This window comes from Gopherus evgoodei, chromosome 6 (assembly GCF_007399415.2).
Source record: "Gopherus evgoodei ecotype Sinaloan lineage chromosome 6, rGopEvg1_v1.p, whole genome shotgun sequence".
NCBI classification, from domain to species: domain Eukaryota; kingdom Metazoa; phylum Chordata; order Testudines; family Testudinidae; genus Gopherus; species Gopherus evgoodei.
In genome coordinates this window covers 89,742,770-89,760,276 of record NC_044327.1, presented here as the reverse complement: position 1 = coordinate 89,760,276, position 17,507 = coordinate 89,742,770, and the positions used below count along the sequence as shown (strand labels likewise).

The window sequence follows — 17,507 nt, the reverse complement described above, 5'->3', positions numbered from 1 at the left end:
TCACTTTCTGGTGACATTGTAAATAAGAAGAGGGCAGTATTATTTCCTGTAAATGTAAACAAACTTGTTTGTCTTAGCAATTGACTGAACAAGAAGTAGGACTGAGTGGACTTGTAGGCTCTGAAGTTGTACATTGATTTGTTTTTGAGTGCAGTTATGTAACAAAATAAATCTACATTTGTAAATTGCATTTTTAAGACAGAGATTGCACTACAGTACTTGTATGTGAATTGAAAAATAATATGTATCATTTTTACAGTGCAAATATTTGTAATAAAAATAATATACACTTTGATTTTAGTTACAACACGGAATATACTATATATGAAAATGTTGAAAAACATCTTTTTGAAATTTTTTTTTGAGTTAACTGCAATTAATCATCAGCCCTAATTATTATGCCTGGTGTGGAGTTGTTTTATTTTATTTGCTGGTGTGTACTTATTCCACTCTGTGTTTGTATATTGAAACAACAATGTAAGAGCATGTCATGTGTGGGATGGGCACTTCAGTTTTGTTAAAATCAATCCTTGAGCATGCTAGTGTTAGTTAAAATATCCAGGAATTGGTTTAGGATTGGAACCCATAATATTATATAACACTAATAAAAAAATGTGACTGTACGTGCAGTATCATCCTTGAAGGATAGAATTTCAATACATGTAGTGGATCCATTATACAAAGACACATCCGGGCTGAGGAAACTCCAAAGGATTGTTCTGTAACATTTATATTTGGGAAACTCATAAAGGGTCCAATCCCATATTCATTGCACACCCAAAATCCTCACAGATATCAAAAGGAGTTTTGGATGCTCAAAGAATGCATAGCTGGACTCATGTATAGAAATTTTAGTTGCACTGTGGAGTCAATCACACACATCAGAGGAAGTTTACATATTTATTATTAGTTCAAAGTAACTGAAGTTCCAAAGTATTAAAAAAATTAAACAGTTATGTCCTGTATTATATTACAATTTCCATGAAGTGATAAAATATGGATTAGTCTATTTGATTAATCCAGGGAATTATAAGGTAACATAAAAAATGCTAAATATTTACAGATTTTACTTAAGTCTGTAAAACTACACTGTTAGAAAAGCATGCAGCTTCATAAAATACAGTTGAATTGGTGTTATTTGAGGAAATGTCTAGTTTCATGTGTATTTTACCCAAAGACAGACTGAAAGGAAGAAAACAGAATTCCCATTATGATGACCAGCCATTTCCAAAGTACATTTCCTTCCCTTTCAGTATTTACTTCTTCATCTACTGAAGCTGACTAAACAGACTTCTGAACTTCTAAAAATAAACCAGCATCAAACAAAACATTAGGATACTGAAACAAATGTCCAATTAACACATGGTAAAATGAAGAGGCAATCCCCATCCTCAAGCGTGGAAACAGGAAGAGCATATACTTGTTCTGAGTGTGTCAGCTTCAACAAGCTGCTTCCTGTTATTTCATAGTGGTGGTGGTATTTTTGTCCTCCCCCTCCTTACACATAGTTAGTAACCTGAACATTATACCACATGCCATAAAGCTTTAAACTTGTGCTGTGTGGCAAAAGCATGCATTTAGTACTCAACCCAAATGAAAAGGAATCTGAGCATACCATATAATCCATTAAAAATATAGGGTAATTGAACAAATAGGTTATTATAATTGCTCTTTTAAGACTCAACTATCAGGAGAGGACTAGCACTCAATATTTGCAGCAAACAAGTTTAACTCCATCTCAAAAAGAAAAAAAAAGGTAAAATAATTTATGTTTGGGCAGGAGTTTGCCATTTTTACAGTACCTGCGGGAAGGTTAAATTTCTTCTCTTCTTTTGTAATGGACAGGGGACTTTATTCAGTCTGAATATGGCAAGCTAATGCTGTTTCTTGACAATCCGCAGTAACAAAATGTACATGAATCTCATTGTCACTGTACTGGAAAGGAGAAACCAAATTAAGTCCTATTATCTATACAGTTCATTTTCAGAACAGATGTCCTGTTACTTTTGTGCTATAAGCACATAGTAACACTTTAGAGTAAAATGATGCTATACATGCTGGATGAGTTTGGCTCTGGAGCTAAACGTTTATAACAAACTTAAAATGAACAATTTTAAAACTGCTCAGACTTGCTCTCATGTGAGACAGAGGACAAACTTCCAAGTGATGAGGCCTACTTGCATACATGAAAAATGCATTGGTAAATTGCAAAACAGTGGATGCAAAGTGGTATATAAAGAGTACAAATTCATGGTAATGCACACAGAGCAATAGCATGTGAAAATGCTGATTTTGAAGTGTCAATTTTTGTGGATGCATATTAACGTTGACCCTGGGGGAAATTTTGCTCTAATGGTAGCATGGTCTAAACCAGGGACCCTACAAGAGTTTTTTCCAATGGCAAGTTCAGTGATAGTTTGTGAGAACTATGAGAAAAAAGGTAGTCCTAGCTGCTGTGAGTTCTTTTATCGGACAAGCTCGGCTGCCAAAACTGGCTTTTGTTTGTTAAAATCCTCTTCATAAACTTCTATGTAAAACTTGCAGAAATGCAGAATCCACACTTTGAGGTCTCCCCAAAAATGCAGAATGATACTCAAAAACTTAATTGTATAGCTAAACCTACAAATAATGACAGCTTGGCTGGTAAACCATTGAAAAAACAGCTTGGCTGGTAAACCATTTTCATTTCATTCACAAGATAATGGAGAGATGATTTGATACATTTCATTTATAAGTATAGAAACAATTTTTTGAGGTTTAAAATGCTAAACAGGAAATATTTTACAGAATTTTACAATAGACTGAACTGCAAATCTTAAAAGGGCTTGCCTGGATTTATCTGAAAATAATATCCAACAGCTTTTATAAAAGTTCTTTATATTGCTTCCTCCCACTTCACCTATATACATATAAATACACAGATTTCTGTGCTGTGTTTAGAATTATGTATTATTGTAATGAATCTACCCTACTATATGTCTCAATTAAAATCTGCCCAAAATTGTGCAATTCTTGGATATAATAGGGTATTTTTACTGAAGCTGTATAAAAATCTTCAAAGAGTGTATGATGTACATTTATCCAAAAACATTATGTTAACAACTTCCTGTAGACACTGTTACTCACATTACTGGAGCAGGTGTCCCTTCTACTGGTCCTAGCCATTAACTGACCACTGCTGCTACTACTGGTAGGTTCAGGACTCTCTTTACAGCACAAGAGATTGCCAACTTGTCTCTGACACTCAGAGGAAGCATAGTAATAAATCAAAGGATCAATGCAGCAGCTTACACTGCTGATACAAGCACAGAGGAGATAGGCAAAATAGATGTATTCTAACTGGTGGTTGTAAGGAAAAGATATGTAATGAATTAATAAAAGGATATTTGTTGGTCCAAAACAAATAATAAAAATAGAGAAAACAGCTGCAGACAAGAGTAAAGCACGTGTCTTCTTACTTTGTTTTGCAACAATATTAGAAGAGATAAGACATCGGATGATACACACATAACAGACAGCAGAAATTATTAATGGCAAAAAAAAGAAAATGGAAGAGAAAATGGAGAAGAAATTACGGTAATATCTCTTAAGTTCGGATTCTTTTAGCACATCATGGCAGGTTGTAATGTTTAACTCAGATATTTTCATAGTTTGCTCTGTGATGAGAATGGGTATAACACCAACTATGGCTATAAGCCATATGGTAAAGCAGATCAACGAGGCACGCATTGATGTACGCCATGAGAGAGATTGCATAGGATACACCACGGCTAAGAAACGATCAATGCTTATAACAGTCATCAGCAGTATCGAACAGTACATGTTACAGTAGAAGGCAGCAGTGATGAGCCGACACATTTCAGGTCCAAACACCCAGTTGTTTCCAGAAAAATGGTATGTGATCTTAAAAGGAAGCACACTTACAAACAATACATCTGCAGAGGCCAGATTCAGCATGTATACCACAGCTGGCTTTTTTGTTTTCATTTTTATCAGGAACACAAGTATTGCTGTAATGTTCAGAGGGAGACTCAGCATAACCACTAAAGTGTAAACTGAAGGAACAAAACGAGTCAACCATTGACTAGTCAGGTATCTTTTAGCATCATGAGAGATGAATCTTGTTTGTGCTTTAGTTTGATTGGCTCTAGACTGCTTAAACTTAGTTAGATTGCTTAATCCTGATCCAACTTCTGAATCACTTTCAGTTTCACTGTCGATGTCTTGAAGAGGTATAGGTTCATAGGCGTCTTCTTTGTGATAAGATGCAAAAGTTCTTATCCGGTGTGTGCCATTCCAGGAAGTGGTGTCTGAGAAATAAAGAACATGAAGATTAGTAGGCAAGATATTTGCATACTATTTGCAAGCTAGGAAACAATTCACCAAAAGGAAGAATGGTGTTGTGGTTACATCATTGCACTGGGTCTCAGGAGATCCATTTTCAATTCCTGGTGCTGCTAGAGATTGCCTACATGACATTTGACAAGTCGCTTAATCTCTCTTTGCCCCAGTTACCCATCTGTAAGATTTGGATACTTCCTCTCTCTCTTCCCTTTAGCTGTTCTCTGTTTATATTGTAAGCTCTTTAGGGCAAGGGGCTGAAGTGTCCGGATGGTGTGTGTGTGTGTGTATATATATATATTTGTAGCCATGCTCAATGAGGCCCTGATCTTGGCTGGGGCCTCTAGGTGCCATGGTAATACAATTAATAAATCCTGTTACCCTTTGACTAGCTTTGCTAGAATCTTCCTACAGTTATGTCAGAGGGGTCTAGTGTTTCCTTGATATTCATGCATAAAATTCCCATTAGGAGCAATAATAATGACAGGAACATAGCCGAAGAGTATTTGCCACTGAAATATTAAGTTTAAATTAGGGTGACCAGATGAGAGGGAGAAAATATCGGGACACATGGGCGGGGGGGTCCACCAGCGGAGCAAAAAAAAAAGCCGAGTGCTGCCGGCGGAGCAAAATATCGAGACAAATTGCATCCCGACCGATCTTTAGGACAAACACCTAAATATCAGGATGGTCCTGATTTTATTGGGACGTCTGGTTACCCTAGTTTAAATAGGGTTCTGCCACCAAAACAGCTATAAAATTTCAAATGATCAGGATACTTTTGCCTTCTCTGGAAGAATGTCATATAGGTTTCCCCTCCCTTTGTCACTTATATGGGACAAAGAGTCATGCCTTGCATAGTCCCATCCCAATGGAGTAACTTTTACCCTTGTTTTCATCATATGATCAACAAATTCAATTTAAATAATTTTACAACTGTATTTGTTATCAGAAGGGAATGGCTCTGGGGCCTACACAGACGTTTTGTGCATTTGGGAGGATCCTGTGGCACTTTTGAAACATAATGGAGGCATTCAGCAGCATGGTTCAGTGTCTCTGACAGGGAATTAGGAGACGGTTCTTTGCCAGAATGGGATAGATTTGTAACAAATTATTAATTCCATTTTGTATTGCATTGAACACGTCTAAGGGCTTATCTACAGTGGGAAATGGACTAAAACTGCTACTGTAAAATAGCTCCCATGCTAAAAGTGCCTTTTTCTGATTTAGCTTAATCCTCTTTGGAATAAGGCCATGTCTACACTGCAGGTGCTACTGTGGCACAGCTATAGCACTGCAGCTGTGCCACTGTAGCATTGTAGCATATATGCTTCCTACACTGACGGAAGGGTTTTTTCTGTCGTTGTAGGTAATCCATCTCTCTAAGCAGTGGTAGCTAGGTCAATGGAAGCATTCTTCCATTGACCTAGCCGCACCTACACTGGGGATTAAATTGGTATAGCTACAGTGCTCATGGGGTGTGAATTTTTCATACCCTTAAGCGCCATAGTTATGCTGATCTAACTTAAGTATAGACCTGGTCTAAGAGTGTCTACACAGGGAGCTATTCTGCAATAGCTATTCCAATCAATTTTCCCATGTAGAGAAGCCCTAAATTTTGCATGACTCAGTTACTGTCCCACCTCTAAGGAATAATGGCTGTCTGTGCAGGTGGTACCAGCAGGACTGGGGGAGTGGGCTAAAGTGTCCCTGGAGAACACATGGCAAGCAGACAAGCCTCTTTAAAAGTGGGGTACATGTAAATAGGACGTGTAGGAGAGAGGACAAATAGACTCTGCTCAGCCTGACATGCTAGCAACTTTAGACTCTCAGAAGGTTGAGATCGGAGTTGGCGATGGTACATCTCAGGACTTTTATTGTTTTAAAATATCGATATCTTGTGACTGCTTTCAGAAGTATAGTGTCTGTAGCTAAAAAATTCCTTTGCAAAGCCTGTGTTCCTTGTTTTCCTGCCATGTTGTCCCCGAAGGGATTAAAAACTAGAAGCCCAGATAATCCACAGCCTCAGTGGGTTCTGGGGAGGCTGTGTAAGCAACTAGGGTGGGGGGTCAGGAGGATTGAAGCAAAGGCATTGAAGTAAAGGCAGAACCACAGATTCCAATAGCACTTCTGTGCAACAACTTTCAATCTTTTCACTTTATTTTTAAAGCTTAGTCAGGGTGGATGGATGGCCTTGAAAAATAACTGCTCTAAATTCACCAGTTCCAATCAGCACAGGCCGGTAAGGTTGAACTATCTGACAACTGTTCTGAGGCCCATGTCAAACATACAGGTGATTTCAGTCCTGTACTTAACCTCTGTCACAAATGACACCCCTGGGTACTGGTCGCAATAGACAGGACAAGGATTGTATTTGCATGGGAAAGAAATTAACTTCGCATCCCTAGAGACTGTTCTTCCAGGTCAGGGTTGTGGGACGTATTGTGAAAGAGTGCGAAGACACTTCTGGAGTCTGCACTGCACACGCGCTCTATACATAGAGGACTTCAACTCCACTATTATCAGTACAAAAATTCTTTCTTTCCTGTTTCCCAAACAGAGCACACTGGTCAGTTAAACTGGATTTACAGCTGCTTTGCAACACCAGAGTGTTGGTTAATCTGAGTATTGGTTAATCTGGCCTTAAACCCCACCTCACTGTCCTCCTCATCTCCCTCAACACCAGCAAACAGCAGCATGTAGAGCCCAGGGAAGGAGAGCTATGGCTGTGTGTGAGGTGAGTGGGAGTGTGGGGAGAAGGAATGTCTGGGAGCTTGCTGGAGGGAAGAGGGAAAAGAAGAGCTGTTTTAGGGGAAGGGGGCTGTGTGAGCCAAAACAATGCTATGTGAAGTGGAAACCTGTGGTAGAGGACAAACTCAAGTCCTAATGTCTCTGCCCTTTAAAGGCTCCTCCTGTGGCCCGTCTCAGTTTGCAATGCATATAGAAGCCAAGAAAACAGTGCTATGGACAATTTTCCATCCATTGATGTCCAACCTAGCATGTGGCTGCAGAACCTTTAACAAGCACTGACAGTTGGGGCTGGGTCATATACCAATAAGAAGTCTTGACGTGAGTCCAGTCTCTTTCACACGATTGATTCATTACAACCAACAGAACTGTAGCATGGAAATTACCAGTAGAGGATGGGTGATGATTGAGTTACCTCTGATGTCATTATGTCTGTAGTTAAGAGCTGACCTGAACAGTTGACCTTGCCCATAATTTATATAACCATTACAATTAAATACAATTGTTAATAGTTTAGCTAATGTATGTAGCGTTATGTACAAGATTTCAAATTTTAAACTACATGGAAGTTTTAAGTCTACAGAACAGATTGTATTGGCTGTATCATTCAGGACAAACAACGGTTAGACAGATCACTTTTCTTTAAGGATCCATTTTAAAATTAATTTTAACTCTTAACTACTTGTTCATTCTCAGAAAATTAATTCTGTACTCAAAAAGAACTCTAGTTTGGGGGAAACTACAATATATTCTTCATACAAACAAAGAGGTTTAAATTCCTTCTTTAAGTGCAAAACTTATCTCAACCTTATAAACAGAGCAGTGAATAGCACTTCCATAATGCATTTTACTGTGTTTAGTACAGAATTTTGACCTGTCTCTCAATCCTGAATTTAAATGACAGTTAGGGAATCTCTGCACTGAAGTCTGTTATAGGGAAGACACTTTGGTCTTGAGCTCACAGGTAATGAAATGTTACTGTCTTTACGGTATGACTAAAAGGCAGCAGAACTGTACAGAATGCTGCTTTACTCTGTGTGTGTGTGTGGGGGGGTCACTCTAAATTTAACCTCATTTATTAACTTGGGGGCAGTGATGCCAAATCCAAGTGGAAGTCAGAGGAGGTGGGGACAGGTATTCTTACTTGGTGGTGTGGACTCTGTTTAAAGTGTCCTAGAGACCAACTGACCCTCCCTTGAGCTGATCAGATTTAATTCAGAGTCCTTTTGTCTGCTCAGTGATTGCCAAAGCTGAAATCACTGATAAGCAGGTCCAGGAGTCTGAACTATAGGCCTGGTGAAAGACAGTGCAGCAGCAGCGAGGCTCCCTGCTATCTAGGGCAGGGTTAGGCAACCTGCGGCATGCAAGCTGATTCTCAGTGGCACTCACACTGCCCAGGTCCTGGCCACAGGTCCAGCGGGCTCTGCATTTTAATTTAATTTTAAATGAAGCTTCTTAAAACATTTTTAAACCTTATTTACTTTACATATAACAATAGTTGTTATATGTGATAGACTTATAGAAAGAGACCTTCTAAAAACGTTAAAATGTATTACTGGCACGCGAAACCTTAATTCAGAATGAATAAATGAAGACTCAGCATACCACTTCTGAAAGGCTGCCGACCCCTGATCTAGGGAAATCACTGAGAACTGGGCTAAGTGACGGAACCTCAGAGCATACCATTGTGGCTAGAAATAGAGGTGGCAGCAACAACAGCAGCATGCAGCAGCAGAGATAAATGTGACAGCAGCAGAGGCAAGAGCAAACAGTGGGAGCAACAACAGCAGCAGAAGTATTGCTTGATGCCCCCTTTCAGGAGTGGGAGGTGAACTCATATGAACACACCCCTGAATTCTGGGACTTTGGATAACCTTTGTGAGTTGGGTGCAGCAGAGGGAAAGGGGAGTGGGAGGCAAAAGAATACCATCCAAGATAATGTGGGTGGGTGTTTCCTTATGGTTTGGATGCTTCTGAATTATTGTTCCAGGATTTTTCCCAATTAGTGCTGAATTCCCTCTCCATTTAATAAAAGTTGTATTTTGTTATACACAGACTCAGTGCTTGTGAATGGGGAAGTATTGCTTCTTCGAGGCACCAAGAGGTGTGTTTAATTTTCCCAAATTTCTGGGGTGGGAGCTTTAGTTGGTTCTGTTTTGTAATGCTGAGAGGACCTCAGAGATATTGAACATTGTCTTTATTGCTGCTGACACCACCTAGCGAAAAGGTTACAGTGATAATTTGTTAAGCCCTGACAATGTGTGTGGTGCTGTACAAGATAAAAAGGAAAACTGGAAGTTCAGAGCAGAAAAAGTTTCATGTCTGCATTTATTTTAAAGCAGTAGTGCTCAAGCAGAAAAGTGAGGACATTCAGAAGCAGCAAAGAATCCTGTGGCACCTTATAGACTAACAGACGTTTTGGAGCATGAGCTTTCGTGGGTGAATACCCACTTCGTCAGATGCATGCATGACATGCATCTGACAAAATGGGTATTCACCCACGAAAGCTCATGCTCCAAAACGTCTGTTAGTCTATAAGGTGCCACAGGATTCTTTGCTGCTTTTACAGATTCAGACTAACACGGCTACCCCTCTGATATTTGACATTCAGAAGCTTTCTGAGGCTTGTGACAGCAAAAGGGAGCGGAGGATGAACCCTGACCTGAAGCATGAGGCCTTCACAGAAAAGTGAGGCTATTCAGAAGATTTCCGAGGCTTGTGTCAGCAAGTGGAAAGGGGGAGGGGAGAATGAAAGCTCTTATATGATGTCAGAATAATAATAAAAAAAAAGACTGATGAACCCTGACCTGAAGCATGAGGCCTTCGCAGGATCACCAGGAAACAAAGAACTCTGCATATACAGTGGGATATCAGACACAATGGGATATCACAGCACAGCTACCAGGAATACAGTAGTTGTACCGAAACCATTTGAAAACTACTTATAAATATCCAAAGCTATGCTACTGTTTCCTATCCTATCACATATCTGAGACCGGGAACGGGGCCTCTCAGGGGGTCACGAGGTTATTACATGGCGGTTTTGAGCTGTCAGCCTCCATCCCCAAACCCTGCTTCGCCTCCAGGATTTATAATAGCGATAAATTAAAAACTTTTTTTTATATTTAAGGGGGAGGCTTGCTGAGAGGCTTGCTGTGTGAAACGGGTTACCAATACAAATGTTTAAGAACCACTGCCTTAGGCAATGAGTTTGAAAAATGGAAAGTTATATGATTTGTCTCTACAATTTATTTGATCATATTTTATTTTATTATTCTCAATAACATAAATCATCTTTGAGAATTTAAATATTTCAACAGTTACAGTCATGGCACTATATCACTGAAATAATTATCCTTGCTTTCTCTAGGCTCTTATCCAATTCTTCGGAAGAGGTCACAATCCCTTGATTATCATGACTGTCTGTGATATTATCTTTGCTAATATGACAGGACTGCTAGTCTATAATAAAATGCTTGGGCAATGGAATTAGAAAAGTTTAGTCGCAGCCAGGGGAGGCTCTAGACATTTCGCCGCCCCAAGCATGGCGGCATGCCGCGGGGGGGGGGGGGGGGCGCTCTGCTGGTCGCTGGTCCAGCGGCTCCGGTGGATCTCCCACAGGCGTGCTGGGGCCTGGAGCCGCCCCTGGTGGCAGCTGAGAAAGAGTAGGATGAAACATTCCATCTTGCTCTAGCTGCTGTGCAGCTGAAACATTGGTTTATACCAGGGGTAGGCCACCTATGGCACACGTGCCGAAGGCGGAACGCGAGCTGATTTTCAGTGGCACTCTCACTGCCCTGGTCCTGGCCACCGGTCCGGGGCCTCTGCATTTTAATTTAATTTTAAATGAAGCTTCTTACACATTTTAAAAAACTTTATTTACTTTACATACAACAATAGTTTAGTTATATATTATAGATTTATAGAAAGAGACCTTCTAAAAATGTTAGAATGTATTACTGGCACGCAAACCCTTAAACTAGAGTGAATAAATGAAGACTTGGCACACCACTTCTGAAAGGCTGCCGACCCCTGGTTTATACAGTCATTCCTCTACTTCTAATAGTGACTTTTGTAAGTAAATAAAGCTAAGTAGTATCGGTATGATATTTCTAGTTGCCAAAACTTGCCTGTGATCTTGGCACAGGTTCTTAAATTGGGATCTGCTGAAGTGATGTACAGGGCTCAAATAAGTATTCTCAAAATCATTTTTATTTATTTATTTTTAAAAAACCACACACATTGCACTGTATTCCATAAAGTGCAATATGATGGGTCTAGCAAACAGTGCTGGCCCTCCCAATTAGTATACCAGCTTTTGTTTACACTAGAACTTTATTAGCAAAACTTTTGTCATTCAGGGGTGTTACCCCCCCAACCCCAAACAACAAATGTTAATGTTTTACCAATGGAAAGCGCCCGTGTGAACTGCGCTTTGTCAGCAGAAGCACCTTCCTGCGGGGGTGTGGGGAAGAGAGAGCTCTCCTGCCAACAAACAGCAGCTACACTGCATGGCTTTTAGCTGCAGAGCTGTAGTGGCCCAGCCGTGGCCCATGTCACTAAAAGCTGCGTAGTGCAGACATAGCCTCAGTATTTTATTCCGGGGGGGGGAGGGGCAACAAAAACAAAAGCCACACCAAAGCAGCTCTTTACACACAGAGTAGTCTGCAACACAGAAACTGACTGTGATTGTGTTATCTTTGTGATTTTCCCTTTAAATTCACCTCCATGTCTGAAGTGCTACTATTTGAGTATGGCCATATAAGAAGAAGAACAAGACAAGAAAAAGTAAAAACCATAAAAAGGAGACAAAAGTTGGAAGACTCAAATTCACTATTATTATTAACAGTCAGCAGGGAAGGAAGATGACTTTCTACACCTAACACTAATACTTTTCAAACCATCTTGAAAATATATTACCCCAAACACAAGATCTACTTGCTCAACCTATATTACAGCAATTAATTATGAAAAAAACTAATATTTTACTCATTCATTAAACACACTAAAAAAATACTTGCCCTCGGCAAGTTGAATTTTCAAGACTCTGTAACAGACAGTTTTTAGAGGAAAGCAGAAGAATCTATCTAATAAGTATAAAACAATTTAATTTTTCTAAGTTTTTCATTTATTTATCTGTTAAAATAGTAAAAACTCTCATTTTAAAAAACTTTTCTTACTAATTACGATCCTTGTTTAAAATCATCCTTTGAACGAAAGTTTTCAGTTGAAAACATCTGAGAATTACCTTTTCAGCTATATCAAAGTTAAGTTCTTGAAATCTTCCCACCAATTCTCTGTACTGACTTCATTTAAGTATATTTATGCATTTTTTTCAAGTTAACTTCCCTTTTTATGAAAAACATTGTATTTGCAGCACTGGAAATCGATCCAGTTCATCCACAGAACAAGTACATCACAAGCAGTACAGATTTCCTCACTTTGCCACACCAGTATACTTATAACCTGCTCAGAACAGATCATTCTCCAAAGATGGAAGGGTAATTCACTCTCCTGTCTCCAAGATTAATTTTTTGGCCTGACTGCCAGAATCTGAAGAAGAGCTCCGTGGAGCTCAAAAGCACAGAAGTTGGCCCAGTAAAAGATAATACCTTATCCACCTTGTGACTTTCATACAAATTTGTAAGCTATTTATATAGTGTCATAAATGTGCATGGCACTTTATAGATAAAGACAAACTCCATACCCTAGGAATTCACAATCTATGCTAGCTGTAATAATGTTTTCTGTGATGTGGAAACATGAACACTGTGGCAGTTAACTACCTCATTTTACACAGATGACTGAACAATCATCAGCTCCTCAAGAGTGACTTTTGATCACTACTGCCCACAGCTGCATTCATACCTGTGGCCTCTTGGTGAAAGGCCACAGCCCCCACGGTATTATTGCATTGATTAACATAGTCAATATGTACATAACTAATTCTTTGGCAATTTAGTAGTATACACAAACAAAATAAGAAAGTTCAAAGGTCTGGGTGAAATACAGTTCTGTATGACAGAAGAAAGAAGGTTGCTTTCGTAACAGGAAACAGCATTCCTTCTGAGAAATGGTGACCGTTTAATGATTTCTGTTCAGTGGGACAAAAAGGCTGAAGTTTTTCCATGTAACTGGATAACTACCCTTTTTATTCTGTAAACTATAGCATTATAATTCTCTTTATAAGATACAATAAATAAGAATTATACGTTCTTCTACTCTATGAATGCCCTTTAACAGTCAAATGGCTGCAATTGCGAGAACATAATTTACACCTTTTTTGGAGGGAGCAACAGGGACACACATTTATTGTTTCTGTAAAGTGAAAAGCAACATTCAATAATATATTTTTATACTGGCATTACTTGGCATAGATTTTAACAAAAATTCTCTTAAGTTTATACCATTCAGTGGCAATCTAAAGATCTTACACTGGAAAGTTAGTCATAAAAATATAACAAACACCTTCCAGGGAAAATATAATTTAAAAAATGTCATGCAGTAAATACCTTGTTGTACAGCTTCCATTTATCACATATTCATGAAGCACCAGCTGAATCAAAGTCTAATTAATTTTGTTCACAGCATAGCTCTGACATTGTCAAAATCTAACAATGGTTTAGACCCATGTAATTTAAAATATAGTTTAAAACAATTTTCTGTTACTGTTGAAACATGTCTGATGTATGTTAAACTTATATCTATAAAACTATGCTTTAAAAATAGCATTCATTCCTATTTCCATCATACAGTGATGATAGAAATATACAGAAAACTGGTAATGCATGTCATCCTAAAAACTAACAAACTCTACCCTAATCTTATCCTAAAACAGTAAATTTAAACTTAAATTCTATTAACTAAATGTTTAAATCTCAAGGTAATATGAGATCTAAATCCATAATAAACGCTTTTCAAACATACAAAACACACACACACACACACACACACACACACACACACACACACACACACACACACTCTCTCTCTCTCTTCAATGGATCAAATTTTCATTGATGACAAGAATTGGTTAAGTACTCCTATTGCCATATTTGCAACTGACAATTTGATGCAGTGTCATCCACATACAGGCACAATATCAGTGGAAAAACTTTTGCTACTAGCAATGGTCATTTATTTTCTGTCAATATATTATTTATTTTCTGTCAATGAAAACTGTTTTTTTTTTAATTTAAAAGTTCTGTTATAGTGTTTGCAACTCAGATAGGGTAGCACTGATGCAGAAACTAGGAAGTGGAACTGATTAGTCTGTCTTTATTGGCCAAGTTGAATAGAGAATCAAAAGTAAACAGCACGCATTTTTAATTTAAAGAAATTAAATTTGTGCCAACACCATTTTACGGAAAATGTCTTTCCATCTGTAAATCTGAAAATCCTTTAACAAGGTAGTTAAGCAACATTATTCACATTTTATAGAATAATAGATGTGTAGAACTGGAAGGACATCAATAGGTCATCTAGTCCAGACCCCTGCACTCAGGGCAGGGCTAAACAATAACTAGACCATTCCTGACAGGTGTTTAGAACATAAGAACAGCTATACTGGGTCAGACCAAAGGTCTATCTAGCCCAATATCCTGTCTTCTGACAGTGGCCAATTCCAGGTGCTTCAGAGGGAATGAACAAAACAGGTAATCATCAAGTGATCCATCTCCTGTTGCCCATTCCCTGCTTCTGGCAAAACCAAGGCTAGGGTTTTGTCTAACCTGTTCTTAAAAGACTCCCCAGTGATGAAAATTCCACAGCCTCTCTAGGCAATTTGTTCCAGTACTTAAAAAGCCTGATGGTTAGGAAATTTTTCCTAATGTCCAACCTAAACCTCCCTTGCTGCAATTTAAGCCCATTTCTTCTTGTCCTGTTTTCAGAGGTTAAGGAGATCAATTTTTCAACCTCTTCTTTATAACAATCTTTTATGTACTTGAAAGTTGTTACATTCCTCCCCAGTCTTCTCTTCTCCAGACTAAACAAATCCAGTTTTTTTAATCTTTCAACATGGGTCAAGTTTACTAGATCTTCAATAATTTTTGCTGCTTTCCCCTGTCCACATCTTTCCTGAAATGTGGTGCCCAGAACTGGCCGCAATACTTCCAGTTGAGGGCTTATCCAGGCAGATTAGAGTGGAAGAATTACTTCTCACATTTTGCTTATAACATTCCTGCTGATACAGCCCAGAATGAAGTTTGCTTTTTTCCCCAACAGCCTTACACTGCTGACTCATATTTGGCTTGTGATCCCCTATAACCTCCAGATCCCTTTTCCCAAGACTCCTTCCTAGGCAGTAATTTCCCATTTTGTATGTGTGAAGTTGATTGTTCCTTTCTAAGTGGAGTATTTTGCATGTGTCCGTATTGAATTTCATCCTATTTATTTCAGTTCTCCAGATCATTTTGAATTTTAATCCTATCCTCCTCTGCGTTAGAGAAACTGAAGGTCAGGGAAATTAAAGACTTAAGTTACACAAATGGTCAGTAATAGAGCCAGGAACAATATTCAGGTCTACTTTGACTCCCTAGTCCACTGTTAAGGAGATATTTATTGTCTGCGGCGGTTTTGCAGCCTTGCGTTTCTCCAGGACATTAGGGTAGGGTGACCAGATGTCCCGATTTTATAGGGACAGTCCTGATGTTTGGGTCTTTTTCTTATATAGGCTCTTATTACCCCCCACCCTCTGTCCCGATTTTTCACATTTGCTATCTGGTCACCCTACGTTAGGGAGACAAGGTGAGTTACTGGGCCAACCTCTGTTGGTAATTTCCCCGCACCCGAAGAAGAGCTCTGTGTAGTTCCAAACTTCTCTCTCATCAACAGCAGTGGGTCCCGTAAAAGATTTAAACTCCCCCACGTCGTCTCTCCAAAGTGGTGGGGTAACGCAGCTAAGCACAGTCTAACCTCATCGTCCCTTAAATAAGCAAACCCTCCCGACGTCTGTGGGGACAGGCGGGGATTCACTCTAGTCATTATCAAACGGGCTGGTTCCGGAGGCGCTAGGCGCGATGCTAAGGGAAAGGGGGGGGGGCAGGAAAGGAAGCCATGGCTCTGAGGAGCTGTGTCGGATGCACGAGCGGCCACAGCTCCCGTGGCTGCAGGCGCTCAGGGAAATCCTGCCCAGTTCCTCTCACTGCCGCCCCAGCAAATCCCGCTCCCTACTGCCCGGGGGTTGCTTACCACAGGGGAGCCCTCCCCCCGGCCAGCCCCTGCAGCGCTCGGGTCAGTCCCGCCACCCCCGTCAGCGGGGGTCAGCGCCGCGCTCCTAGCCCCGCGGGCTCGCTCGCAGCTGGGGGGCCCGACCCGGCCCGGAAGGTGAGGGATGCGCGGAGCGGGACTCACCGTTGGCCGGCGCGGAGAAGGCGAGCAGGGGGCCGAGCAGGGCGAGCCCGCCGAGTAGCAGCAGCAGCAGCTGCCTCCCCATGGCTGCCGGGCCCGGGCTCTGCGCGCTGTCGCGTCGCCCGCTTCTCCCCGAGCGCAGTAGGAAACAGAGTGCGGCGGCCGGCGGGGAGCGGGTTATAAGCGGCCCCGCAGGCGGGGGAAGGCAGAGCGGCTGAGGCGGCGGCGGCCGCTCCCTGTGTCCCAGCCGCAGGCGGCAGAGCCCCGCTCCGCTCAGCTCAGTCCCCCTGGCGGGACGTGCGTGTAACAGGCTTCACGGCTGCCTGCTCTGGCGTCCTGGGGAAGCCCCTGACACTGCCCCGCCGGCTAACCCGGGGCCCCAGGGAGAGGGGGACGGAAGGGAAGCGCCACCTGCGTGTCCTCACCCTGCCCCCTAGAGTCCCTCAGGGCGGGAAAGGAAACAGCTGAAGCAGGAGATAAACTCCGCTCAGGGAAGGGAATTTTCTGGCGCTCCCAGCCCAGAGCTGAGCCCTTCTGTGCCCACAAGCACCCAGCAAAGCCGGAAGGAACTGATCGGATGCTCAGTGGAGCTCTGGGGTACTTGGCTGGCAATGGTGGTGACTTACCCCTGACTGGGCAGATTTCAACATTCACGTGAACCCTGAACCTTCTCACTTACCTCTCTTGCACACAGGGCCGGCGCTACCATTTAGGCGACCTAGGCAATGGCCTAGGGCGCCAGAATTTTGGGGGGGGGCGCTATTTTGCTGGGGGGGCGGCACGCGGGTCCGGGGGACCTACTGCAGTCATTTCGGCGGACGGTGCACTGGTCTAAAGGCTCCAGTGGACCTACCACTGTCATGCTTGCGGCAGGTCCACCGGAGCCTTTAGACCAGTGGACAACCCGCCGGCATCACTGCGGCAGCTCCACCGGAGCCTTTCCAGCAGCGGACTGTCCGCTGGCATGACTGCGGTAGGTCCACCGGACCCGCGGGGGTGGCGAAATGGCCGTCTGCCTAGGGCGTCAGAAACCCTAGCGCCGCTTTTGCTTGCACAGGTCCTCTGGTGCA

General features: G+C 41.3%; 1 protein-coding gene across 1 annotated transcript; it reads right to left on the bottom strand.

The window, feature by feature from the left end:
- Positions 1-886: 886 nt before the first annotated feature.
- Positions 887-16,921, bottom strand: F2R (coagulation factor II thrombin receptor). The gene is made up of 2 exons (XM_030567227.1): positions 16,441-16,921; positions 887-4,310 (listed from the first exon to the last, which is right to left on the bottom strand). The coding sequence occupies exons 1-2, from the start codon at positions 16,520-16,522 to the stop codon at positions 3,091-3,093; spliced, it is 1,302 nt and encodes a 433-aa protein (XP_030423087.1). The 5' UTR covers positions 16,523-16,921; the 3' UTR covers positions 887-3,090.
- Positions 16,922-17,507: the final 586 nt, after the last annotated feature.

Bases quoted from the DNA above. Each gene is read 5' to 3' on its own strand.
- F2R (XM_030567227.1), bottom strand. From the start codon at position 16,522: ATGGGGAGGCAGCTGCTGCTGCTGCTACTCGGCGGGCTCGCCCTGCTC. The intron at 4,311-16,440 runs GTGAGTCCCGCT...TTTATTTCTCAG, and splicing joins CTTCTCCGCGCCGGCCAACG to ACACCACTTCCTGGAATGGC.